Here is a 27271-nt window from a genome sequence, read left to right on the forward strand (position 1 = left end):
CCTCCAATCCAGACACAACCATATTCATAAGGCGCTGGAACGTCGCTGGTTTGTTCCACAACCCAAAACTCATAACTGAGTAAGAGAAAAGACCCGAGGGAGTTATAAAAGCAGAGATCTCCCTGGCTCTCTTGGACAGTGGAACTTGCCAGTAACCCTTTAATAAATCGAACTTGCTCACAAACTGAGCTGAGCCGACCTGATCTACGCAGTCTTCCATTCGCGGTAGGGGATAAGCATCTGGTTTTGTAACCCCATTTACTTTCCGGTAGTCCGTGCAAAACCTGGGACTCTTGTCAGACTTGTCTACCAACAAACAAGGTGATGCCCAGCTAGATGCAGAGGGTTCAGCAATACCATTAACAAGCATGTACTGTATTTCCCTGTCCATGACCTTGCGCTTCTCTTCCGACACCCGGTAGAAACGTTGGCGGATTGGCTGCGTTTCACCTACATCAATATCATGTTCAATTAGGTGAGTTCGACTTGGTACGTCACCAAACAAACACAGATACTCATTTATCAGAGCAAACAGCTCAGAGCTCCCTACCTCAGACAAGTGTCCAAACAGAAGTTTAATTTTTTTCAGAGTTTCAGAATTGTTTAACCTCCCACATAACAAACTTTCATCAGGTTGGATAACCCCGTCAACCTCTGGTACAGACAAAAACCTCAAACCTCCTACTGCAGCAGCCACAGCCTTACCTGTCCTTGTCTGTTCCTCACCTTTGGATGTGTCGACCTGCCGAGTATAATAAGGTTTCAATAAATTGACATGACAAAGTTGTGTGGACTTCCTACGGCCCGGTGTTGACAGCAAATAATTCTGGTCGGACAACTGGCGTAACACTGTAAACGGGCCAGTAAACTTTGCCTGGAAAGGGGAGCTGAAAACTGGCAACAACGCAAGTACCTGATCACCAGGGCTAAACTGCCGCTGCTCAGCTTTACGGTCATACAGACGCTTCATTTTCTCCTGGGAAGAGGTCAACTTCTCTCTAGCCATCTCCCCCCCAGCATACAACCGGTGGCGAAAACCATTTACATAATCAACCAAATTACTCGGCGGTTCCGACAGCCCCACAGCATCATGCAATAATGTGAGTGGCCCACGCACTGTGTGTCCAAAAACTAGCTCATTTGGACTAAACCCGGTGCTCTCCTGCACCACTTCTCGAGCAGCCAACAGAAGCCAAGGCAGCCCATCCTCCCAGTCCTGGTTTAGTTCAACACAGTAGCCACGCAACAGAGATTTCAGGGTCTGGTGAAATCATTCCAGAGCCCCTTGACTCTGAGCATGGTACGCAGAAGCCTGATTATGCTTTACATTCAGTTGTTTCAAAACCTGAGCGAACAAATGAGAGGAAAAGTTTGATCCCTGATCACTCTGGATTACTTTTGGAATGCCAAAGATGGAAATGAACTGCGTCAGAGCCTTTACCACAGACCTAGCAGTAATGGTGCGAAGCGGGTACGCAGCTGGATACCTTGTGCTCTGACACATTACTGTCAGCAAATAATTACTACCACCCTTGGAACGAGGCAAAGGACCGACACAATCAATAATCAAATGTTCAAATGGCTGTAATATTGCTGGGATAGGATACAGAGGAACCGGTTTAATACTCTGGTTTGGCTTACCGGTCATCTGACATGTATGGCATGTTCTAATGTACCTTGACACATCCTTTTTTAACCAAGGCCAGAAAAAGTACCGCAGAATATAATTATAAGTCTTATGGACACCCAGATGCCCAGACTGATCATGGGAAGCCTTCAGCACCTCACTGCGAAATTTAGAAGGAACAACAATCTGCCAGACCGGGTCACCAACAGTTTTCCCCATGAAGCAGCCATTTCCGCACCAACAACTCATCCTTCAACACGTACCCACTTGCAACACTCTCTGCCTCCTTAACAGTGAGAACCTGATCAAACAACTGACTCAGAGAGGGATTTGCTCTCTGCTCCGCCAGCAGGTCACTGCGAGAAACAGACAAAAGAGACTCAGGGATGTCTACGGAGAAAAGCTCACTTTCTCCTGCTCTCTCATCCTCCAGGTCAGTATTAGACTCCGACTCAACACGGCACATAGCTCGTGTCACCGCACAGGCCGTGAAAACTCCAGGAAAACACTGAGCACTCTCATCTGGCCTTCCTGTAACAACAGGTGAAGATGTTACTATGGGTGGAGGTGGCAGACCATCAGCCCACACATGTCTCCCAGCAAGATCATTACCAAGAATAATATCCACCCCCTTAAGGGGAAGTGCAGGACGCACCCCCATGGTAACCTCACCCTGAACCAACCCACAGTGCAGTATCAGTTTATGCAGCGGAACTGGCAACACCATTAGCCCCATTCCCTGCATCAAAATGGAGTCTCCAGTATTTGTTTCCTCAGAAAAAGGCAACACAGAACTCACAATATATGAGTCAAAAGCCCCCGTATCTCTCAGAATTTTTACCGGCACAGTGGCATTACTCCCAACCAGTGACACATAGCCATCCGAGACAAAAGCTGAGAAATCAGCCTTATCCAAACTGCACGTACCTCCAGCTTCCACCTGCTGGGAGGAGGAAATGATAGGATTAACACGTTTATCAGAGGCAGCAAGAGCAACAGATTTAACCTGGGGACCACTATTCCTACGTTTAGGACAATCACCCTTCCAATGCCCCCTGCCTTTGCAATAGTGGCATGTTTTAGTTGAGTCAAACTGTACTTGACCATATGCAACCCGTTCTGGTCTGCTGTTACCCAGATGACCAATTCCTTCATCTCCCTTCACATGACTTGCCCCACGTTTACCACCTCCCCGGTAACCAAAATCATCCCGAGAGTGGTACTCACGGCCACCCCTGTGTGTAAGCACATACTCATCTGCCAGCTTAGCGGCCTTGGCAGCAGTCTTCACTTTATGTTCACTAATGTACACAGCGATGTGACTGGGAATAGAGTTCTTAAACTGCTCTAGAACAACCAAATTACAAAGGTCACCAAAAGTGCTGACCTCCAAGGAAGCACACCACCGACTGAAATGAGTCTCCAGCTCCCTGGCAAACTCAACATGAGTCTGCTTCCCAGACTTCTCCCAGCTCCTAAACCTTTGTCGGTACGCCTCCGGCACCAACTCATAAGTGGTCAAAACAGCCTCCTTCACAGTGATGTAAACTTTACTTTCAGCTACTGTGAGAGCAGAGTACGCTTCCTGCACTTTACCTGTTAACACACACTGTAGCAACAGTGTTCGGTCTGAATCTGACCACCCCCTACTGTCAGCCACGCGCTCAAACAGGGAGAAAAATGTGTCCGGATCTCGCTCACCAAACTGAGGAACCAAACGCAGGTTACTGGCAACATCAAACGAACCAGAATTTAACCTACCAGAGGCATGGCCTGCACCCCCTAAACTCAGCCTACGCTCCTCCACTTCCAGCCTTTTCACCTCCAGCCTTTTAAGTTCAGTGTCCTGTCTTTTTTGTTCCACCTCAGCCTGTAGCTGAAGCAACTCACGCTTCTGTTCAAAAGTTAAACCAGGATCACCAAACACAACAGCTTCCGCAACCGTACCGGCAGCCTGCGACTTACCAGGTTTGATAACCTCCGACTCAGTCAGATTAGCTTTGATAATAGCTTTGATACTTTCCTTAGACCGTCTATCACTGATCTCTAATTCAAAATGATCAGCAATCCTTAGTAACTGGTCGCGTGTGCAGCGCTCCAGCCCCTCCTCGGACGGATCACTCAAAAAAAATCCTCTACACTAGCCATGCCAACTAACAAACAATTACCTGTCCAAAATACAGATTACGCCTACCAATGCACCCGAACCAAATTACAAAAGCCTACTTACCTGAGTTGAACCAGCCCACAAGCACCGCAACGTCACAGTAGAGCCGTCCCTCTAACTGCCTCACCAACCTCTAGCTAAGCTCCCCCCTAGTCTTCGGATGTTACTTGTGGTGGGTTCTTATGCACCAACGCCCGTGAGCCCGGTAAAGCAACCAAAAATTAATGGCGACTCACCTGCAGCTCCGGATGTGCTCCCGAGACAACTGCTCTGACCACGTTCACAACGCTCTAAAAAAACACCCCCCCCAACGAACTCCAAAAGGGAACTCGCTGTAAAGCCTAACAGGGACAGAACCACCGTGAGCCACCACGGCCGCGTACGGGACCAGACAACTCAGTGCCAAACAAAACACACGATCTCCAAACAGACTTACAGCAGCTGGCTCACTGACCAAAACAACCATCACTTTCGTCAACTTCTCCCAACAAAAAAAAATCTCACCTCTACTCGCAACTATAACTACAGCTGATCTCTTATGTCACCGAATTAGCGGACGATCGGACGAGCCCCCATTTGTCACAGCCCGGCTCTAAGGCTGTAACAAAAATGGGAGACAGACGAAAGCTTCCAAATTTCAAACAACTTTTATTTACAAAATAATCTAAACTAAAGAAACGTGGAAGTCAGTTGTCAGTCGTGTATGCATGCCTGAGTGTGTGAATGTGAAAGCGATCAAAAACAACAAAACAGCCGCCGCCCTGCAAGTCAAAGGCAAGTCAGGAGGGGTCGAAACTGGCAAGAGAGAAGCTTTTGAAGCACAGGCTCCAGGTGTGCCCAATCAGTCTGACGAGCACTCCGTACTCTCTGTAGAAGGGAAAAGGCACTGAAGAGAACCGGGACATCTAGTGGAGCGGAGGGGTCGTCACACCCCTCACACCCTTGAAACAATCTTTTTGATCTCATCTGCTCTGGCAGACGATATAGATGTCTGCATACCAGAAGCAACAGATACAGGAACAACGTCTTCCCCCACATCATCACCCTCACAAACAGCTAATCCATAACACCATGTTCCACAACCACAATGCTACTTGGCCTAGTCCCATACACTGATGCACATTATAGTTTATTGCACTGTATGTTTATTGTATTGTTCATAATCTGTATATAAGATGTTGCATTTTTCACTGTCTATACTCTGTTTTACACTGTGTTGCCTGAGAGACACCAACCAAATTCCTTGTATGTGTGAACATACCTGGCCAAAAAACATTATTCTGTTTCTGATTCTGATGTTTTATAAGAACTATTTCATAGCAGCAGCTATGTACTGTGGAAATTGTTGAGAGCACAGACAGCAGCTTGTGATACATGATGGTGAAAGGTGGCTGAGAGGGAAGCTCAGATGATCTCCTTGCAGAAACTTGACTACAGTCATGTACTCAAGTTTAAGATGATGTCAGATGAGTGCACTGTGTATTTTCAATGAATATTGTGAATGAAGGACTAGTCACTAGGTTGTGGTTATGTGAATTATGAAATGAGGTGATGATCTCGAACTGGAACTGGGGATAAGATGTTTAGCCAGTAGGGTGGTCATTAAATTATATGTGAAAATTCTTTTCAGTTGCCAAGGAGCAGACAGGTACTGAGTAGTGATCTAACCAGAAGGCAAAAAAACTTGAAGGTGGAATCTGCAGTAGCTCAAGAGTACTTGGACGTTATTGTAAAAATTGTAAAAATTCAGGAAATATTATAGAGGTCACACATGAGGCTGATGAAACGGACATCAGCTTTCTCAATTCCCTGAATAAACTAAAATGTTTATAACTCCATATTTTGTTTATGATAATATCTCCCGACAAATGTAAAATCAAAAGAAATTAAATACCTCAAAATTGTGAAGATTAGGCATCATATTAGTTGAGTGCAATACATGACTGACTGACTGCAGACTTTGTGTGTGTATGAAACAGCTTGATGGAGGGAATGTGTGAAAGAGAATAAAGTACAGTGAAATTGAGTACACACAACAAATACATATACCCTTATATACATTACATGGAACAGTTAAGTAAGTAAAGAAAGCTGATGTAAGTAGAATAAATGTAATTATAAGTGCTTTTTTAGAGTCCAAGTTAATTAATTAATAAAAATTATTATCAGTGTAACATATGCAGTCAAAATAAGGATTAAAAAGAGACTTCCATATTGCACATGTGCCATTATATGGTGTGTGTTGGCTTGTCTTTATACTTTTTTTTTTGAAGATTTGAAGATTGATTAGTATTATAATTAGTTCTGCTTCTTGTTTAATTTTGTAGAGTTTAGTCCTTTGTAAAATCCAGTTGGATTTAAATGCTGAGCCCCATACTTGTCAGGTCCTTCTACAGGCTTTAGTTATGAACCAGGCATCCCTTTGTCCTTCAGATTTGTCTGTCAGATTGTTATCATTGATGAGTTGAACTTCTTTCTCCTCTTTTGCTCACTACTACACTACTCATATATTTTCTGATTATATCACTTGGAATGGAAGGCATTTCGGTGAAACAAGAAGGTGTTTCAGTTAAACTGGAAGTTGGTATGGTTATCTAAACGCACACACTTAAATCATATTTCACCATGACTCGCTGATATAATATGCGTGCTTTGCTAATCATACCAACTTCCGTTCCAAATGATAACTTCCGGTTTCGGGGACAGCAGGTTAGACTTAGACTTTATTTATTGTCATTGCACAAAAAAAAATAGGTGAGTCTTGACAACGAAATGTCGTTACTTGGCTTCTGGTCAGCAGCGCTTAAAATTTGCTGGCCTCTTATGTTACACCTTTCATCACTTTGCTCTCTTTTCCCCCCTTTCATGTCCTCATATGACATTATGTACATTTGGCATTATTGTTTTCATTAACTTGTGTTCCTCTTTCTCAGCCAGAACTAGGGGCAGAGTTGACTCGAATGGCTCACTCAATGCCCCTAAAATAATCCACTTGAATAGAGGTATAAAATACTGCTTGTAAAGGAAGCTAATATACAATGTCAGCTTGTAAAAAAAATGGCATAAGGTTGTGCACTGATACATAAAACCCTAGATTTGTAAGAAGTTGTGAATCTTTTTCACATTCCTATACATACTGTACATACATCAAAAAACAATATCCATTTTTGTCTAAAGTCTAAAGTTAACCCTAACCCTATATTTACATCCTATTCAATATATTTTCTAAAATCCTAGACAAAACTCTGTGCATACTGTTATAATGACCACAACCTCCTGATTTTCATAATGAGGTTATGTGATAACAGTGTAACAAACATTTACTCAGGACGTTTTAGAAAACACGTGTAAAATTCCTACAAAAAAGTGTCTTGGATCGACCCTGTAAATCCAACACAAAGTCAGCCATTTTGATTGACTGTGTGATTTTTGCCATTTCCAGTTGTTAAATTTAAGGGGCCTAAGGTTCCAGCATGGTTGCTGTGATGGCTCACGTGAGTGGTGTTGATGACGTCACGGTTTCTTGCCGGCCATTTATAGTGGCGCGAGTTGATGCCCCAGTAGTTGCAATCTTCTCCGTCACAGAGGTGTCGTTGCTACGTAAAGGTTACCACTACTCTACAACCAGGAAAGTGGAGAAGAAAACAATGCCTCTGTTTTCAATGAAACTGCTGCAGTATCTGGAAGATGAAATGCTGCTTAGAACCTTGCCGGTGAAAAGGCAACAAAAGAGAAAGATTACTTGCATAATAGCTGATGAGCCTGCAGAAGTTGTAATTTCAATAGGTGTGTTATTACCATTATAGTCTGATATAGTACTTAGAATATTGTTACAGAACTGTATTGTGTTAACTTTTCTTTGTTTTTTGTTATAAAATAGTGTGCTTCAATGGACACACTTGGGAATTATCATTACCTTTCAGGATGCAACAATAATAATAATAGATTGGTTTTATAGGCAAGGCAAGGCCATTTTATTTGTAGAGCAAAGGCTTTTTATGCCTTTAATGGATAGACAGTTGGTGAGAGAGACAGGAAGCAGGGGGCAGAGAGAAGGGGAAGACATGCAGCAAAGGGCCGCTCAGTGCAGGACTCGAACCGGGGCCAGCTGCAGCGAGGACTGTAGCCTCTGTACATGGAGCGGCTGCTCAACCCACTACACCACCAACCGCCCCGAGCAGAGATGTTTTAAAGTCCATTCTCTGAGCGACAGGAAGCCAGTGCAGACACCTGAGTACTGGACAAATATTATATTTCCTGATTCCAGTCAGGACTCGAGCACCAGCATTCTGGATGTACTGCAGCTGTCTTACAGCCTGTTTAGAGAGCCCAGTGAGTAGGCCGTTACAGCAGTCTAACCTGCTGGAGACAAACACATGGATCAGTCTCTCTATGTCTGGTTAATTTTTGCGAGTGTGGTTGATGTTGTTCCACCCTGGGCTCCTTGAGCGACTCTAGAACTCTGATAACTGGTCCAACCTGTAAGAAGCCGGAATCTCAGACTAACACTATTACTAGTGGCCTCATCAGCCAAAGAGGGGTTTGGCTGCAGTTGGCCCCGGTTCGAGTCCCGCATCGGACAGCCCTTTGCTGCATGTCATTCCCCCTTTCTCTGCCCCTGCTTCCTGTCTCTCTTCAACTATCCTGTCCATTAAAGGCATAAAAGCCCCAAAAATCGCGATAAGAACGAGATCGCGAATACAAGCGGTCGAAATGAGTTTCCTCCGCAGGGTGTCTGGGCTCTCCCTTAGAGATAGGGTGAGAAGCTCGGTCATCCGGGAGGGGCTCGGAGTAGAACCGCTGCTCCTCCGCATCCAGAGGAGTCAGATGAAGTGGCTCGGGCATCTGGTGAGAATGCCTCCTGGACGTCTCCCCGGTGAGGTGTTCCGGGCCCGTCCCACTGGGAGGAGGCCCCGGGGAAGACCCAGGACACGTTGGAGAGACTATGTTTCTCGGCTGGCCTGGGAACGCCTCGGGGTTCCCCCAGAAGAGCTGGAGGAAGTGGCCGGGGACAGGGACGTCTGGGTTTCTCTGCTCAAGCTGCTGCCCCCACGACCTGATCCCGTGAGAAGAGGCAGATGATGGATGGATGGAAGCCCCAAAAATATTTAAAAGAATATATATAGATATAGAATCGGATAGCTGAACTTAAAGCAAGACAGGGATGAAGCTGAGTTTTACGACTATGTCGACAGATCTGGGTAACCTCAACTATAGTTGAGGGAGGAAAGGTAGAAGAAAGTTACAAAGATACCCAATGAGTGATGACGTGACAATGGGCAATATAACTGAGTGTTTTTGCCTTAGTGGTCAGCTCTGTATTTTGTACTGTGCTGTTCTCTCTTGCAATATATAATTATAAAATCCTCTTATCTCCTCAGAAGAAAATAACTGACTCTGTGCCTTACTAAAATTTCCACCACAATCCTTCATATCAAATAATGAGAGTGTTCATGAAACACTTTGGCGGTGAATGGTTATTCTTTAGTCTGAAACATAAAGATACTGTTAAGATGTTAAGGATGCTTGAGAGCTCTTGAAACCTGCCACACACATTAGGAGAGCCTAGTATTTGAATGGGCTTTAAGCATCAGGTGTGGAATAAATATTCTGTAGTGCTTCGAGAAAATTTCTGTGAAAAAGACCTAACATCAAATTTCTCTGACTTGTAACAAATTCAGTCCACTAATTTATCACCACAAGACATTAAAAAAAAAAGGCTTTGGACCCATGCCTGACATCCAAATATTTAATTTTGTTCAGTTTATTGCCAAATACCCTGTACAAGTACAGCTCCAAAAATTAGAATATCGTGAAAAAGTTCAATATTTTTTGTCACTTATTTCAGAAAGTGAAACTCATATTTTATAGATTGATTACACACAGAGTGAAATATTCCAAGTATTTCAAAATTCAGTGTCTCAGAAAATTTGAAAATTTGTGAAAAATTGGAAACTCATGGTGTCACACCCTTATCAGCTAATGAAAACACCTACAATGGTTTCCTGAGCCTTTAAATGGTCTCCCAGTCTGGGTCAGTAGGCTATACATCATGGAGAAGAATCCTGACGTGACATGTCCAGAAGACAGTCACTGACACCCTCCATACGTAGGGTGAGCCACAAAAGGTCATTGCTTTAGAAGCTGGCTGTTCACACAGTGCTGTATCCAAGCACAGGCTATTCAAAGAAAGTTGAGTGGAAGGAAAAAGTAAGGTAGGAAAAGGTTCACCAGTAACGGGGATAACCTCAGCCTTGAGAGGATTGTCAAGCAAAATGCATTGAAGAATTTGGGGGAACTTCACAAGGAGTGGACTGAGGCTTGAGTCAGCGCATCAAGAGCTACTACGGACCGACGAATCCTAGATATGGGCTACAAATGTCGCATTCCTCGTGTCAAGCCACTCCTGAACCACAGACAACGTCAGAAGCGTCTTACCTGGGCTAAGAAGAAAGAGAACTGGACTGTAGCTCAGTGGTCTAAGGTCCTCTTTTCAGATGAAAGTAAATTTTGCATGTTTATTGGAAATCAAGGTCCCAGAGTCTGGAGGAAGAGTGGAGAGGCACAGAATCCACGTTGCTTGACGTCCAGTGTCAATTTTCCACAGTCAGTGATGATTTGGGGTGCCATGTCATCTGCTGGTGTTGGTCCACTGCATTCTCTGAAGTCTACAGTCAACGCACCCATCTACCAGGAAATTTTGGAGCACTTCATGCTTCTTTCTGCTAACAAGCTTTTTGGAGAAGCTGATTTAATTTTCCTTCAGGACTTGGCACCTGCCCACACTGCCAAAGGTACCCAAAGTCAAAGTCAAATTTATTTGTATAGCACATTTCATGTACAAAACAATTCAAAGTGCTTTACATAAAATAAAAGCATTGCAGCGGGGAGTGTAAGAAGCATTAAAAATGCATAAATAATATAAAAAAGCAAGAAATGAATAATTAAAATTAAATTAAAATGATTAAAAACAGGCAACAGTCTAGATAAGTTCAAAGATACTGCGCAGATTTCATGCATAGACACATGAGAAAAGAAATGTTTTTAACCTGGATTTAAAAATGCCTACATTTGGTGAAAGTTTAATCTCCACTGGCAGTTTGTTCCACCTGTTGGCAGCATAACAGCTAAATGCTGCTTCTCCGTGTTTAGTCTGGACTCTGGACTGGACCAGCTGACCTGAGTCCTTGGATCTCAGAGCTCTGCTGGGTTTATATTCTCTGAACATATCACAGATGTATTTTGGGCCTAAACTGTTCTGGGATTTGTAAACCATCAGTAGGCTTTTAAAATCTATTCTGTGACTGACTGGAAGCCAGAGTAAAGATTTTAAAGCTGCTGTGATGTGTTCAGATCTCTTAGTCCGGGTTAAAACTCCAGTAGCAGCGTTCTGGATGAGCTGCAGATGTTTAATGCTCTTTTTGGGAAGTCCAGTTAAAAGAGCGTTACAGTAATGGAGTCTACTGGAGATGAATGCATGGATGAGTTTCTCCTGGTCTTTTTGGAGAGGAAACCTTTAATTCTGTTGATGTTTCTGAGATGGTAAAAAGCTGCCTTGGTGACAGCTTTGATGTGGCTGCTGAAAGTCAGATCTGAGTCTATCAAGACTCCGAGGTTACCAACTTGGTCAGTGATTGTAAGGTCCCGAGTCTCAAGATATTTACCAACGCTGACCCTCTTCTCTTTGCTACCAAACAGAATGATCTCCGTTTTGTCTTCATTTAATTGTAGAAAATTCTCTCTCATCCAGGTGTTTACTTCCTCCAGACACTGACACAGAATGTCAGCTGGGCTGCAGTCGTCCGGTGACAGAGACACATAAAGTTGTGTATCGTCTGCATAACTGTGATAATTGTTAAAATTATCTGACCCAAAGGGAGCATATACAAGTTAAACAGAAGAGGTCCAAGAATTGACCCCTGCGGGACTCCACAAGTCATGGCCACTCGCTCAGATTCATAGCTGCCAATTGTAACAAAATAACTCCGGCCTTCTAAGTAGGACCTGAACCAGTTAAGGACCGCTCCAGAAAGTCCAACCCAGTTTTCCAGCCTGTGCAACAGGATCCTGTGATCTACAGTATCAAACGCAGCGCTGAGGTCCAACAGAACCAGGACTGAAACATTACCAGAATCAGTATTCAACCTAATGTCGTTTAACACTTTGACCAGAGCTGTTTCAGTGCTGTGATGACGTCTGAAGCCTGATTGAAAGTTATGAAGACTTCCACTTTCATTCAGAAAGTCGTTGAGCTGGTTAAATACAACTTTCGCAATAATCTTAGATATAAAAGAGAGATTAGAGACAGGTCTGTAGTTGCTCATCATAGAGGCGTCTAGAGTTCTCTTCTTAGGAGTGGCTTAATGGCAGCTGTCTTTCGTGACTTGGGAAAAATGCCTGATGCCAGTGAGCTGTTAACTATTTGTAGGAGATCACTTTCTACTGAGGTAAAAACAATTTTAAAAAGTCGGATGGTATTATGTCCAGAGTGCAAGTTGTTGATTTCAGATGCCGAACTGTTTCCTCTAGGATTTTTAAATCAACAATATCAAATTGTGACATAACTCTGACGTTATGTCACAATTTGATTAGGAGGATTTGTGAGTTTTTCAACCATAGCAAACAGAATTGGAGAATTGTTGACATTCTTATTAATCATTTCAGATAAATGCAGCTGTCTGGCCTTGCACAGCTCATTGTTATAACTACGCAAGCTTTGTTTGTACAGCTCATAGTGACTCTGAAGCTTTGTTTTCCTCCATTTACGTTCAGCTTTCCTGCATTCTCTTTTCAGGTTTTTGACCGTAGTGGTGTTTCTCCATGGGGTTTTCTGTTTGATCAAGGTGCTCTTGATTCTTATCGGTGCAACAGCTTCCATTACATTCAAAATTTTCAAGTTGAAATGATCCAGTAGTCCTTCAACAGACTCTGCGCTCAGTGTTGGTAACATAGCTATGGCCTCCCTAAACTGAGCACTTGTTTTCTCATTAATGTACCTCTTCTTAACTGAGAAGCTGGTTGTTTGAACATTCTGAGTGATCAATAAATCAAATAAAATACAAAAATGGTCAGACAAGGCCAAATCAATAACCACAACAGAAGAAATATCAACACCTTCAGAAATGAGCAGGTCCAGAATGTGACCTTGAAGGTGGGTTGGTTCTGTTACATGTTGCCACAAACCAAACATGTCCAGCACAGAAGAAAATTATTTGGCATTATCGTTCATCATGTTATCTATGTGAATGTTAAAATCCCCGGTCAAGATAAAATGGTTAAAATCAGTCGAAATAACAGACAATAATTCAGAAAATTCATCAATAAAACTTGCACAGTATCCTGGAGATCTGTAAATGATTAAGAACAGGATTTTAGGGGTGGTCTGTGGCGTAGTGGGTACAGCAGACGCCCCATGTACAGAGGCTTTAGTCCTCTGCTGTTTGTTATTCCCCTCTCTGCCCCTTGCTTCCTGTCTCTCTTCACTGTCCTATAATAAAGGCATAAAAAGCCCCCCAAAAAAATATATATATATATATATAAAAAAAGAACAGGATTTTAGCCTTTAAAATAAAACTAAGATATTCAAAAGAACTGAATTCACCAAATGAGATCTCTTTACAGTGGAATGTATCTTTAAATAAGGCAGCTTCTCCCCCACCTTTCCTCCCATTTCGGCATTTATCCATAAAACTAAAGTTTGGGGGTGCTGCTTCATTAAGAACAGTAGCACTTTTGCTCTCTGTTAACCATGTTTCTGTAAGAAAAAGAAAATCTAAATTGTGTGAAATCATGAAGTCATTAACTAACAGTGACTTATTGGACAGGGATCTAATATTAAGTAAGGCTAGCTTTGTGGAGTTTACACTGGTCTCTGATGTAATCTGAGTTGTACGTGGTACTGTTAACAGATTAGATAGATTCACCCAGCAGGCTGACTGTTTTCAATTCCTTCTTTTACTAACTAATACAGGAATCCTATTGGGTCCCAGCTTGTTCTCAGAACAGCTGTTAGTAATGAGACTTCTATAGCAGGGACCCTGAACACATCATGGCATGCTATCTTTGTTTTGAACTCTGGATGTTCTGCTGCTCCCTGAACATCCTGCACATCCCCTTGTGTCCTGCTCTGCCAGGACAGATGATGCAAGAGGAGGAGGAGGGGGTGCCCTGCGTTTCTCGGTTGATGGTGGTCGCTGGAGTCCTGGCTGGGATAGAGACATCCTTTGGAGACCTTGGGTGATGTGGAGTAAAGGGTCTGGTGAGGGGAGGGCTGGGGGTTGTTTGCCTCGCTGCTGTGTCCTTCAGTCTAATCTGTACAGTCATGTTTGGGTTTGCCGTCCCAACAGCATGACGTAAGTGTGCACCAAGTAATCTGCATCCAGTTCGATTGGGATGCACGCCATCAGGTCTGAAACGCTCCTTACAGTTCCAAAAGATATTAAAGTTATCAATGAACTTAATCCCATGGGTGATGCATGCATTTGACAACCATGTGTTTAGGCCAAGATGTCTGCTGAAAAGTTCAAAATCAAAAGCTGGTTCAGTAACCATGGTGTTATTCTGCTTGACTGGCCAGCAAACTGGCCTAACCTGAACCCCACAGAGAATCTGTGGTACTGTCAAGAGGAAGATGAGAAACATTAGACCCAACAAAGCAGATGAGCTGAAGGCCACTATCAAAGCAACCTGGGCTTCCATCACACCTCAGCAGTGCCACTGGCTGATTACCTCCATGCCACGCCGCATTGATGCAGTAATTCATGCAATATAGTCCAATTCAAGCCAATTGGAATTCAATTAATTGTAATCATAATTATTCATAAAAAACCATGAGTTTCACTTTCTGAAATGAGTGACAAAAATATTGAACTTTTTCACAATATTCTAATTTTTTGAGCTGTACTTGTAGTTTATCAAACTACTTGTGAATATGATCAGATTGATATGAGAATGAGTCATTCTGATCATAAAACTATTGCAATGATAAATATTTTTTTACTTAGTACAAAGTACTAAAAAAAAGGCTTTTTTTAAGGCAAGGCAAGGCAAGGCAATTTTATTTATAGAGCACAATTCATACACAGGGCAATTCAAAGTGCTTCACAGCTACATAAAATCACAAGAAGGCAATAAAATCATGAAAAAGAAATCAAAAAATAAAATAAAGAAATTAAAAACCCATTAAAATAATCATTAATTAATTAAAAAACAAAGAGTGCAGATAAAATACTTTCAGGTGTCATATGCACAGCTAAATAGAACTGTTTTCAGCCTGGATTTAAATATTGTCAGAGTTGAGGCCTGTCTCACATCTTCTGGAAGACCTATTAAAGTCTATTCTCTGAGCGACAGGAAGCCAGTGCAGAGACCTGAGCACTGGACTAACATGGTCGTATTTCCTGGTTCTAGTCAGGACTCGAGCAGCAGCGTTCTGGATGTACTGCAGCTGTCTTACAGCCCGTTTAGAGAGCCCAGTGAGCAGGCCGTTACAGCAGTCTAACCTGCTGGAGACAAACGCATGGATCAGTCTCTCTAAGTCTGCTTTAGACACTATTCCTTTGATTCTGGCAATGTTTTTTAGATGGTAAAAAGCTGCTGATGTTACAGATTTAATGTGGCTGTTAAAGTTCAGGTCTGAGTCCAATATTACCCCGAGATTTCTAACCTGATTATTAGGTTTTAAAGAGAGAGTCTCAAGGTGACTGATAACACTTTCTCTTTGTTTCTGTGGGCCACAGACAATGATTTCAGTTTTGTCTGAGTTTAGCTGGAGAAAATTGTTTTGCATCCACACACTGATCTGTTCGATGCAGTGACACAATGTATCTACAGGCCCGTGTTCTCCTGCCGTCAGTGACACGTAGATCTGAGTGTCATCTGCATAATTGTGGTAGAACAGCTGCGTATAAGCTGGCCTTATGGAAGCATGTACAGATTGAAAAATAGGGGTCCCAGGATTGACCCCTGGGGAACCCCACAGGTCATAGCCATTTGGTCTGAGAGACAGTTACCAATTTCAAGAAAATATTTCCTGTCCTCCAGATAGGACTTGAACCAGTTTAAAGCACGACCAGAGATTCCCACCCAGTCTTCTAACCTCTGTATACAGGGTCTCCGCGGATCCTTAAAAAGTATTAAAAAGTCTTAAATAAAAAATACTTTTTTTAAGGTCTTAAAATGTCTTAAATTTCGCCGATTTTCGAAGAGTGGCATTAAATTTCATCTGGGCGAAATGAAAGAAAGATATGTCTGGAGAGACGATTTTCTATCGCTCTGTGCACAATAATGGCGACCGCTGACGTTTTGTGTGTGCGCCAGTACTTCCGGTGAAAACTTCCGGTGATTTGACAGCTAGCGCGTCAGGTTATGGCCAGTGGCCGTAAACAAAGGTTAACTTATAGCCGAGAAGAAAGATGATAATATAACGTAGCTAAAAAGACTAGCTTTCTTCTGTAGCCTAATGCTTACCGATTTAGCAAGTCTAGCAGCCTAGTTGCTAATGCTGGCTGCAGTAACGTTACCATCCATACCCGACGTCAAGGAGTTAGCTGAGCAGGGGGAAGATTATGGGGCTGGCAGAGTTAACTTCATAATGGGTGAGTGCAGGTTTCATTCACTTGTTTTCATTCTTTCACAGGATTGATTCACTTCATTGGTTTATCCGATTGCTGGCCGCCGAGCCATTATGTGTCTGGGTTTGTGTAGGTTACTGATCATGGTTGTTAGCAGTCGATAGTCAGGTTGTGTGATGTGTGTGAGTGTGTATTTTTTCTATGGGTACGTGCCATTGACTGTATGAGCGGTCTGTGCTCGTTTTTATTTATTTGATTAGATTGGAGATACTTTATTAATCCCGAAGGAAATTAAATTTTGTTGTGTGGTTTATGCAATGCAAAGTCACTGTCCATTGTCTGTGCTTCACGTGAGTTGTCCAAAGTTCTGGTTTAAGTTAACTTGGGTAGTAAAATTGTTTTGCTAGTTGTAAAAGCACAGTAGACATAACTCGAAAATTAGGTTCAATTATGGATTTATTTTGCTCAGAGCCTCAGACAAACAGACAGACAAATGGCAGCGAAAACACACTCCTTCGCAGAGGTGTAACAATTGGGCATGATTGTCCTGTAGTGTGTGGTGTTCCCTTGTGCGTTCAAATCTTATGCGATCATGTTGACACACTGATTCAGTATCACTGAAGCACACATTTCACACTGGACTTTTTTTCAACACCGAACAGCCTAGAGTGTAGTTTTTATATATATTTTTGCTGTGGTAATGGTCTTAATTTTTATTCTTAGAGGTCTTAAAAAGGTCTTAAAAGTCATTAAATTTGTTGATAAAAAATGTGCAGATACCCTGTAATAAGGTCGCATGGTCAACTGTGTCAAAGGCAGCACTCAGGTCCAGCAGAACTAAGACTGTGACTTTACTTGCATCTGTGTTCAGGCGGATGTCGTTTGTCACCTTGATCAGAGCTGTCTCAGTGCTGTAGTGGGGCCTAAAGCCTGATTGGAAAGTATCAAAAGCATTGTTAGACAGGAGAAAGTCACTAAGCTGTTGGTATACAACTTTTTCTAGGACTTTGCCTAAGAATGGCAGGTTTGATATGGGCCGGTAGTTGTTCAGTACTGTGGCATCAAGACTGCTCTTGTTTAGAAGAGGCTTAATGACAGCAGTTTTTAAGGCCTTTGGAAATGTTCCAGTCTGGAGTGAGATGTTGACTAGATGAGCGAGTTGTGGTAACAAACTGCTCAGCACAGACTTTAGGAATCTAGTGGGCAACTCATCAAGGCAGCACGTTGATGAACTCAGACTGCAGATGGTCTCTTCGACTGTTTTGTCAGTAACAGGTGTGAAATGTGTCAGCTCCAGGTGTCTAGCTGGCTGCAGAGTAGTTATTTGTGTTGTGGAAATTATTGCATTTTTAATGCCTTGAACTTTGTCATTAAAGAATATTGCAAACTCATTACACTTGGATGTAGAAATGAGTTCTAAAGGCAGTGAAACTGGAGGGTTTGTTAATCTGTTTACTGTAGCAAACAGGACACGAGAGTTGTTACTGCAGTTTTTGATGATTTCAGAAAAATAACTCTCCCTTGTTCTACGCAAAGTCTGGTTGAACACACATAGCTTTTCTTTGTAAGTCTCATAATGAACCTGGAGCTTTGACTTGCGCCATTTCCGTTCGGCTCTCCGCCACTCCCTTTTTTGTGCCCTGACCGCCTCTTCTTTCCTCCATGGCGCCCTTTGCCTACTTTTAACCATTCTAACCTTGACAGGAGCAATGGTATCCAAAACATTTAAGAGACTTGATGTGTAAGAGTTCAACAGATCATCAACATCAGAACACAGGGTGTTCTCAAACCTAATCATTTCCATAAACTGTGTCCCTGTTCTGTCATTTATGAGTCTTCCCCGAACAACTGCAGACCCAGCTGCTGATTTGGGTAAAGTAGATAGGTCGAAGAAAACACAGAAATGATCAGATAAAGCAACATCGACGACATTCACGTTTGAAATAACAACACCCCTTGAAATGAGCACATCTAGAGTGTGCCCTCTGTTGTGTGTGGGCTCAGTCACATGCTGAGTTAGACCAAACATTTCAAGGACAGCAGTCAGCTCTTTCGCTTCCTTGTTATGCGCTACGTCCACATGCACATTCAAGTCCCCTGTTATGACTAAACAGTCAAAAGCAGTGCACACAATTGAAAGTAGTTCAGTAAAATCATCAATAAAACAATTCTGTGGTGGTTTATAAATGGTGATATAAAGTATGGAAGATTGTTTTATCTCCATTTTGAATGAAACATACTCAAATGATGAAAAAAAAACCAAATGACAACTTGTGGGTGGGTATATTGTCCCTGAACATGGCACAAACACCCCCACCCCTCTGGTTTTCTCGTGTTTCAGACACAAAATTGAAGTGAGGTGGACTAGACTCAATCAGGACTGCATTTGCTGTGTTTTTGTCGAGCCACGTCTCAGTTAAAAATATAAAATCAAGGTTGTGAGAGGAAATAAAACTATTAATTAAGAATGATTTGTTAGTTAAAGATCTGACATTGAGTACTGCGTGTTTGAGATTAGTTATAGTTGAACTGGATGCTGTGTTCTTGCAAGGGATATGGATAAGATTTCTCTGATTGGACAGTCAGATTGTCCCTCTCTTCACTCCATCCTTGGACCTCTGGTTGAGATGCCCTTAGCATCCTAGACAACAGCATTGACGCTGTTGGAAATGACAGCTGTGGGCACCGGTGGTGGGGGCCAAGCTGGGGGGGCTTTGGTCGATGGAGTAGGCTGGGAGGGAGAGGATAGAATTCTTGATCTTGCCATGTTTGGCGTGAGAGGAACCATTTTAATCCCCGATTTCACCAAGCTTTCAAGGTGATCAGGAAATCTCCTGGGTGACGGTGGAGAAGGGAACGATGGTGAAACATCTCTGGAGGGTGTAGATGCAGCAGGTGGGTCCCAGGCCTGTGGTGAGGCCCGTGGTGAAGGCGATGGTGGAGCTGCTGAATCCTGTGTTCGGGATGCTGGAGGTGCTGCTGTGGCTGAATCCTTGGCTGGGTCCTTGGGTGGCGAGGCAGGAGCTCTGCTCTGGCTCGTCTTCTCTCTCTGCGGCAGCACAGGACCCGGTCCTGGTCCTGGTCCTGGTCTTGGTCCTGGCCCTGGCCCCTTCTGATGCCTCAGAGCGTGGAGAAGATTATCCGTCAGTCGTCTCACTCCACCTCTGTTCAGGTGTGGGCCTTTTCTTTGAAAGAGATCATCTCTTTGCCAGAAAAGATTAAAGTTCTCGATGAAATGAGGTCCTCTGGACTCACAGACTTTGGACAGCCATGTGTTCAACTGAAGCAGCCGGCTGAATTTGTTGATCCTCCTGTCAATGTTTGGGAGAGGTCCACTTATGAATGTTGGTATTGTCACTTTATCAAGACTCTAAAACAGTTTCTCAAAGTCTTTTTTTAAGATTTCAGACTGATTCTCTCTGATGTCCACTGCACCCACGTGCACAATCAGCTGTTTCACCCCTTGGTGTTTTGCCAGTACCTCAGGTAGTAATCTTGTGATGTCAGAGACAGTGGCACTTGGATAGCTGCATGTAGCCATTCTGTTTATGTTTATATTAGATATGGCTCCGTATCCAAGCACAAGAGTATCTTTGACCTTGACACTCGGCACAGTTTCTCTGTCCATCTGCTGCTTTGTACCGTCTCTCTGTCTGTTACACTCAGTCACATTTGGCTCTGACTGTTAAAAATCTGTTTGTTAACTTTATTCCGGGTGATGTTACATATCCTCTGTTGATACCAACAGTTTGACGATTCTTCGGCTTTGCACCAAGTCCATCATACGTGTCTTTACAGAGTCTAGGAAAAGACACAGTATCATTTAGCTTTAAGTTGGAGGTAGCAGTTTTTTCACCCTTTCCTTTGGAAGTAAATGTGGACTTCTTACCACTGGATTCCATTGGGAGCGTTTCATGAAGTCCCATTTCATTTTCTAAGGCAAAAATCCTTACTTGTAGCGCCCAAATTTCTTGTTGATATATCCGACAGCTTTCACAGGGCATGTTGAAAGGATTGTAGTCGCTGGCTCGTCAGATAAGTTGTAAAAAGAATTAAAATGATTTAAAAAAGTCTTGGTTCACTTAAAAGAAAAATAATAAAATTATATCCAAGACTTGTGGAAAGAAGTAAAATGATTTAAAAGCAAATAAAGCAATAAGCAGCAGGAGGAAGCAGAGACATGTCTGCACTCTTCAGAAGCAGGAAGCCTTCTATGCTATTATACTGAAAGTTGTGACTAATATGTGGTCTGGTCTGCTTAAGACTTCATAGGTATTTGATTATTGGCCTGAAGAAATGTATATTTATGCATTCAGTTATGAAACAAAGCACCACCCTTTTGCAACACAAGATCCCTTTTATATTACTTAATATACTGCTCACCTGAGCAATGTCAACATGGTAAATAATGTTATGCCGTGACACTAAAAGTTGTAGTAAATTACTTCTACATGGTTTGGTCTGCCTAAAAACTTCAAAAGTATGATAAGTGCCGATACAAATTCTGTTATTTTATTTCTCTTGTGCTTTTAATACAATTCAGCCTGTATTCCATTATGTATGAAGCCACAGAAAATACAGGTGAATGCCTACAACCACCAGGATTATTGGATATCTCACAAACAGGTGAGACTGAAAGGTTTGAGGATGGGCAGCAGCACAGAACCACCACAGGGGACTGTACTCTCACTGTTTCTCTTCACTCTGTACACCTCAGACTTCCAGTACAACTTAAAGTCCAATCATATCCAGAAATATTCACAAGACTCTGCATTTGTTGGGTATATCACTGATGGACAAGAGGCTGGATCATTTATTTTGTGGCATGGCATGGGAACAATAACAATTTTGAATATAAGCAAAATAAAAGAGATGATTGTGAATTTTATTAGGACCAGGAATAAGCTCAAAACAGTCTCCATCCTTGGAGTAGAAGTGGAGGTGGTGAAGGAATACAGATATTTGGGAGTTTACCTGGACAGCTGACAGAACTGGCGATGCAAAACAGAGGCCGTCTTCAAAAGGGGAAAGAACAAACTGTATTTCTTGAGGGAGCTTGCATCCTTCATTATCTGCACCAAAATGTTGCATATCTTCAATAAGTCTGTGGTGGGGAGAGCAGTCTGCCATCTGTTAGGGCAGCAGCGTCAGAGCTAGCAACTCAAAGAAACTTAACAAACTGATAAAGAAGGCTAGTTATTTGCTGTGGAGTGCTCTAAAGCTCCAGGAGCTGATAGTACAGAGAAGAATTTAATGAACCTTAAAAACAACACTGCCCACCCTCAGGATAACATGGTGTTGAAACAACGTAGTCTGTTCAGTTAGTAGGTAAGTGTCTTCAGCTCTGTTAAAAACAGGAGGTTTCCTATCAACAGCAATAACCATGTATGATGACAGCTTATAATTGTTGAGGGAAAAATACTGTAACATTATGATTTCTGTTTGGGATAAGTCAAATGTTTGTTTTGTGAATTCTATTCAATTTCATTTCATATATTTAGTAATGGGTGACAGCACCACCTAATAACAAGAATATAACTTTAAGACATGATGAATGTCACAATTCTGCTCCATGGCGCATCTTACCTCCCATTACTTTTCCACTCACCACTAACTTCTCTGCCCCACTCTGCCTGGCAGCCACACCCACCTCCTTAGCCAACTCACTTCACCTGTGCACAACTACCCTTCAACTCACCAAGCAAACCAGTACATAAGCTTTCTTCAGTTCATTCACTACTTGCCAGATTGTTATTTGCTCTTCTGATGCAAGACTTTACAGCCTTTTTCCCTGGAATGATCACCTGTTGCTGACCATGCCCGTTTCTGATCTGCCTTCTCTGTCTGCGTCCCGATAAACCCACCCGTCTTCTATCGGGCCTAAACGCCAATGGCCTAAACGACCTGCTAAACGACCTGCAGGTCGTTTAGGCCATTGGCGTTTAGGCCGCAGTCGTTTAGGCCAACATATGAGTCTGGTCATATGAGTCTTAGGCCAGGCTACTTGAGCAGCTGAAATCTTTATTATTGTACATTCGTTATTATTTGAAGTGGGCATTTTATTTTGAAGACGGTTTGTGCAGTTCCTCTTCCTTTCTTCACGTTCAACACTCGACATGTTTACACCGGTGCGGCAGTCACTGACGATGTAAGTTATGTTCATACTGATGTGAAATGAATGTGTACATGTTACTTACCTTTCTGATAGTGTTTTTTTGCTCCTGGTGTGTATTTGCACTCTTTAAAATGTCCATTTCTGCTCGTTAGCATGATCGCGATTTAGCATTGTTAAGCTATCCGAATTTGTATTATACAGCATTATTGTCCAATGAATGTGGCAATGCGGATGATTATTTCCACAATTTTATGAATTTATAAATCACCATTTATTAAACAAAAAAACGTTTCCACACTAAAGTTGGTTATTAAATAATTTACCATAGATATGTAGGCTACCCAGACAGACCAGTAGAGCTGACTTATATCTTATAATAACGAATGTACAGTAATAAAGATTTCAGCTGCTCAGGTAGCCTGGCCTAAACGACTCCTCTGTCGGCCTAAACGACTGCAGGGGGGCCTAAACGACTGCGGCCTAAACGCCAATGGCCTAAACGCCAATGGCCTAAACGACCTGTATCCCTTCTATCTCTTTGGCTTTTTGCCTTTTGGACTTGTTTGTCCAAGCCTGTGTGGTCTCTGTGATTTTTGGACTGCTGGCCTCCCTCCTCAACAACCCTTCTACACTGTTCCCGTTGGATTTATCTGCCTGGTCGGACTGTTTACCTGGTTTACTTGATCCTCCTCAAACCTCATTAGTTTTCACCAAACTGTTTCATGGCAAAATTTGGAGCTTTATCATGAAACAGGAATTTCATTTTAGGGGACATTTATGCCTGAAGCCTCATGAAAGTGTGCAAATGTAAGGAAAGGTGTAACCTAATGTGTAATGTAGTTTCAGTATCAGGTGTAGAAAGGATACCACAACACCAACACAAAAGCCTGTTGGACCGCTCTTAAAACACAACAAGATTGATACCAGTTTCAATGATCTCCTCAGTTTAGACAATTTTTTTTTTCTTATTTTCAGGGCATGTGAACAAACTATTTGAACAAACAAATAACTTGTTCATTCCAGGGGGCATTTCTTTTTAATACATAGGTCCTCAATCATTGTCACAATAAGGATAAAGAAGAGGGTACAGGTAAATTAAGAGAATGGGAGAGTGTAAAGATATTTCTACAAAATTCTTACTGATCCTGTTAATGGTATGATGGGAGTAAAAGTTACGAAGCTTTAAGAGATACTTTGTCTTACACATTTTTTTAAATTTAATTTATACATAATGGATTTCAGATCTCAGGTAGGCCAATTGTGTTCACAATTTCCTGAATTCTTCCTGGATCTCTTTACATTGAGGTTGATTAAAGATTAAATAGCTATCCCATCCACCCAAAACATACAAAGTTATTGGATATAAAATAGAATCCAACACGTCACATGAAACCTTTATAAAACTTACTTGTCTCTTCATGCCTTCTTTTTCAATCTTTTTTCTCAAAGCTTTATCTAATCAATCATATTAGCTACTTGGCCACAAAAATGGAGACCATCAGTTTATATTCTGCAAAACTTCAGATAGTGAGTACAGTGCTTGTTTCAGCCACACATAAACACATGATTACTCACCAGTGTGGGGATTGATAGTAAAGAAATTCTGTGGATTTCCACCAATAATACGGTAATTGAACCAGTCAGTGATGGAAGAGGGCAAAGCATCAGGATCTTGGGCCTGGATTTGGATTACAGAAACATCTTGTGGAGAATTCTCGGGCAATGAGGGCCGATACAGGGGCTCAGAGATTAGTGGGGCGTTGTCGTTAACATCCTCCACCTGTACGAACACTTCGATAGTGGTGAACTGGGGAACCACACCACGGTCACTGGCATACACTGTGAGCCAATAAGAATCCTCACTCTCCCGGTCCAATGTATCAATGGTGTAGATGACCCCTGTTAAATAAAGAGACATGGAAATACTTTGGACAAAAGTACGAATAAAGTGGTTCAGTAATTTAATAATGACAAAACTGTGTTCTTCCGTTTCTGTTAAGACAATTAACAATCCAATTTCTAAAACAGTGTAAAATGTAATATGAAAAAAAGAGCAATGATTTACAAATCTGATAAACCAATGCTTTATCAACCGGAGTACATGAAAAAAAGTTTAAAGTAAGACATTTTATTTTTTCATGAAAAAAAAGGCAGCAACAGGTAGTTGGAATTATTAACATTTTTTCCCCCAAATGAAGTAGACATATGGAATCACTAAATCATGTATAAAACATTTGAATCATGAGCAAAAAATAAATCACAATTGTTACTTAGCTGCAGGTCCTCTAGCTCTACTTTACAATATATCTCTCATCAGTCTGGTGAAACCTTTCTCCTATAGGAATGTATAAATTCAGTGACAACCCAGGGTTGAGACCAGGATGCAGAGTTGTAGTCTTACATATTGACACACCAGCCTTGACTTCTGCAATGCTCTCCTAACTGCTCTCCCAGCCTGTGCCATGAAACCGCTGCAGATGGTCCAGAACGCGGCGGTGCGTCTGGTCTTCGATCAGCCTAAAAGAGCGCACGTCACCCCTCTGTTCATTGAGCTCCACTGACTACCCTTAGCCGCCTGCATCAGAGTCCTTAATGGAACGGCTCCAATCTACTTGAATGCTCTTGTAAAGGCTTATGTCACAACTCAGTCACTCCGGTCGTCACAGGATTGTAGTCTAGCAGTGCCTACACCACGCTTAAAGGGGAACTCCGGGGCATTTGAAGCGCATTTCCATTGCTAGAGGTTGTCAAATACTGATAGTAGGACACAGACAGGTGCAAATCTGCGCTCCCTGTGTGGAGATCGCGCTGTTCGCACAGCCTGTCATGCGAGGCTAATACGTGGTGGCTAGGGGCAATCGCTAACCCTTCCACGTAAAACAACAACTTGCACACTGCAGAAACGTCACACCACTTTATAAACCATCCGACAATAAAGTCACAAGCCTTACCATCAAAACCATATGCATGGTTCTCACATTACTGGCATGGGGACGTTACAAAACAACTTTATAAACAGCATGTCACTCACCGGTTAGTTGTACGCTCGCGCATGTGAAAGCCCAAAAGAGTCAATGGACGATACTCCCATATACAAAGCAATTATCTTCTCTAGAAAAACTGCGTTCAAGTATTTAAAACATTACAACAATACATGCCCAGTAATATTGTAGCTGGACTACTGCAACGCACTTCTCATCAGGATCCCTGGCAAGAGCCTCAAAAAGCTCCAATACATCCAAAACAGCGCCGCCAGGATCCTGATGAGAGTGCGTAAGCGAGAACACATCACACCCATACTCAAATCACTCCACTGGCTTCCCATCGTATCCCGGACCGAATACAAGATTTCCCTGCTAACCCATCAGTGCATCCATGGCAACGCCCCCTCCTACCTCAAGGAACTAATCTCCCTTCAACCATCAACACGCAACCTCCGCTCTTCAAACACCAACCTCCTCAAACCTGTCAGGGCTAAGCTACGAACTGTGGGCGACCGGGCCTTTTGCTCGGTTGCCCCTGAGCTGTGGAATGCTCTTCCTGCACACCTCAGAGCACCACAGTCAATTGACACTTTTAAAAGAGGACTTAAGACCTACCTTTTTAGTAAAGCCTTTCCTTGATTGCTTTGGTTTTACTTGTCCTCACGTTTTAATAATTTCTTGATTTCTATTTCCTTAGTTGATATTTGTTTTCTTGCTTTTTTGTTTTTTTGTCTTTCATATTCTGTAGCACTTTGAGGTTCGGAAGAATGTAAAGTGTATTATAAATAAAATCCATCATTATTATTATTATTATTATTATTAAGTAGTTGCTTGTCTTATTATGATTTTTTTTAATTAATTAATTAGATTTCATTGGTTCATGATAACAATGAATTGAACTCTAATTGGCTTGAATTGGACTATATTATTTAAGTGCCTTGAGATGACATTTGTTGTAATTTGGCGCTATATAAATAAAAACTAAATCTGTTTTTACAAGCATTTGAACTTAAGTGACATCCCATTCTTAATCCATAGAGTTTAATATGATGTCGGCCCACCCTTTGCAGCTATAACAGATTCAACTCTTCTGGGCAAGCTTTCCACAAGGTTTAGGAGTGTTTATGGGAATTTTTCACCATCCTTCCAGAAGCACATTTGTGAGGTCAGACACTGATGTTGGACAGTAGGCCATAAGCCCCTCTCCACCAAACTTTACACTTGGCACAATGCAGTCAGACTAGTACCGTTCCCCTGGCAACCGCCAAAGCCAGACTCCTCCATCAGATTGCAAGATGGAGTAGCATGATTCGTCACTCCAGAGAAGGCGTCTCCACTGCTCTAGAGTCCAGTGGCGGCGTGCTTTACTCCACTGCATCCGACGCTTTGCATTGCACTTGGTGATGTATGGCTTGGATGCAGTTGCCATGGAAACCCGTTCCATGAAGCTCTCTACGCACTGTTCTTGAGCTAATCTGAAGGCCACATGAAGTTTGGAGGTCTGTAGCGATTGGTTCTGCAGAAAGTTGCCAACCTCTGAGCACAATGCGCCTCAGCATCCTCTGACCCCGCTCTGTCATTTTACGTGGCCGACCACTTCGTGGCTGAGCTGCTGTCGTTCCCAATCGCTTCCACTTTGTTATAATACCACTGACAGCTGACTGTGGAATATTTAGCAGCGAGGAAGTTTCACGGCTTTTCATTCTTTTACAAATGTTTGTAGAAGCAGTCTGCATGGCGAGGTGCTTGAATTTGGCCTGTGGCCATGGAAGTGATTGGAACACCTGAATTTAATTATTTGGATGG

The 27271-nt window shown here is 42.4% G+C and overlaps 1 protein-coding gene across 7 annotated transcripts in view; it reads right to left on the reverse strand.

The window, feature by feature from the left end:
- LOC142388681 (protocadherin Fat 3-like) overlaps positions 1-27271 on the reverse strand; it is a 248293-nt gene that overhangs the window by 172815 nt on the left and 48207 nt on the right. For all 7 annotated transcript variants that reach the window (XR_012770319.1, XM_075474223.1, XM_075474224.1 and 4 more), the window contains exon 3: positions 24057-24380. Coding sequence is in view for 6 of the 7 variants with exons in the window: in XM_075474223.1 (XP_075330338.1) it covers positions 24057-24380 (324 nt within the window). In the remaining variant the exon portion in view is untranslated. The remainder of the gene's footprint in view (positions 1-24056; positions 24381-27271) is intronic.

This window comes from Odontesthes bonariensis, chromosome 9, assembly GCF_027942865.1.
Source record: "Odontesthes bonariensis isolate fOdoBon6 chromosome 9, fOdoBon6.hap1, whole genome shotgun sequence".
Classification (NCBI taxonomy): domain Eukaryota; kingdom Metazoa; phylum Chordata; class Actinopteri; order Atheriniformes; family Atherinopsidae; genus Odontesthes; species Odontesthes bonariensis.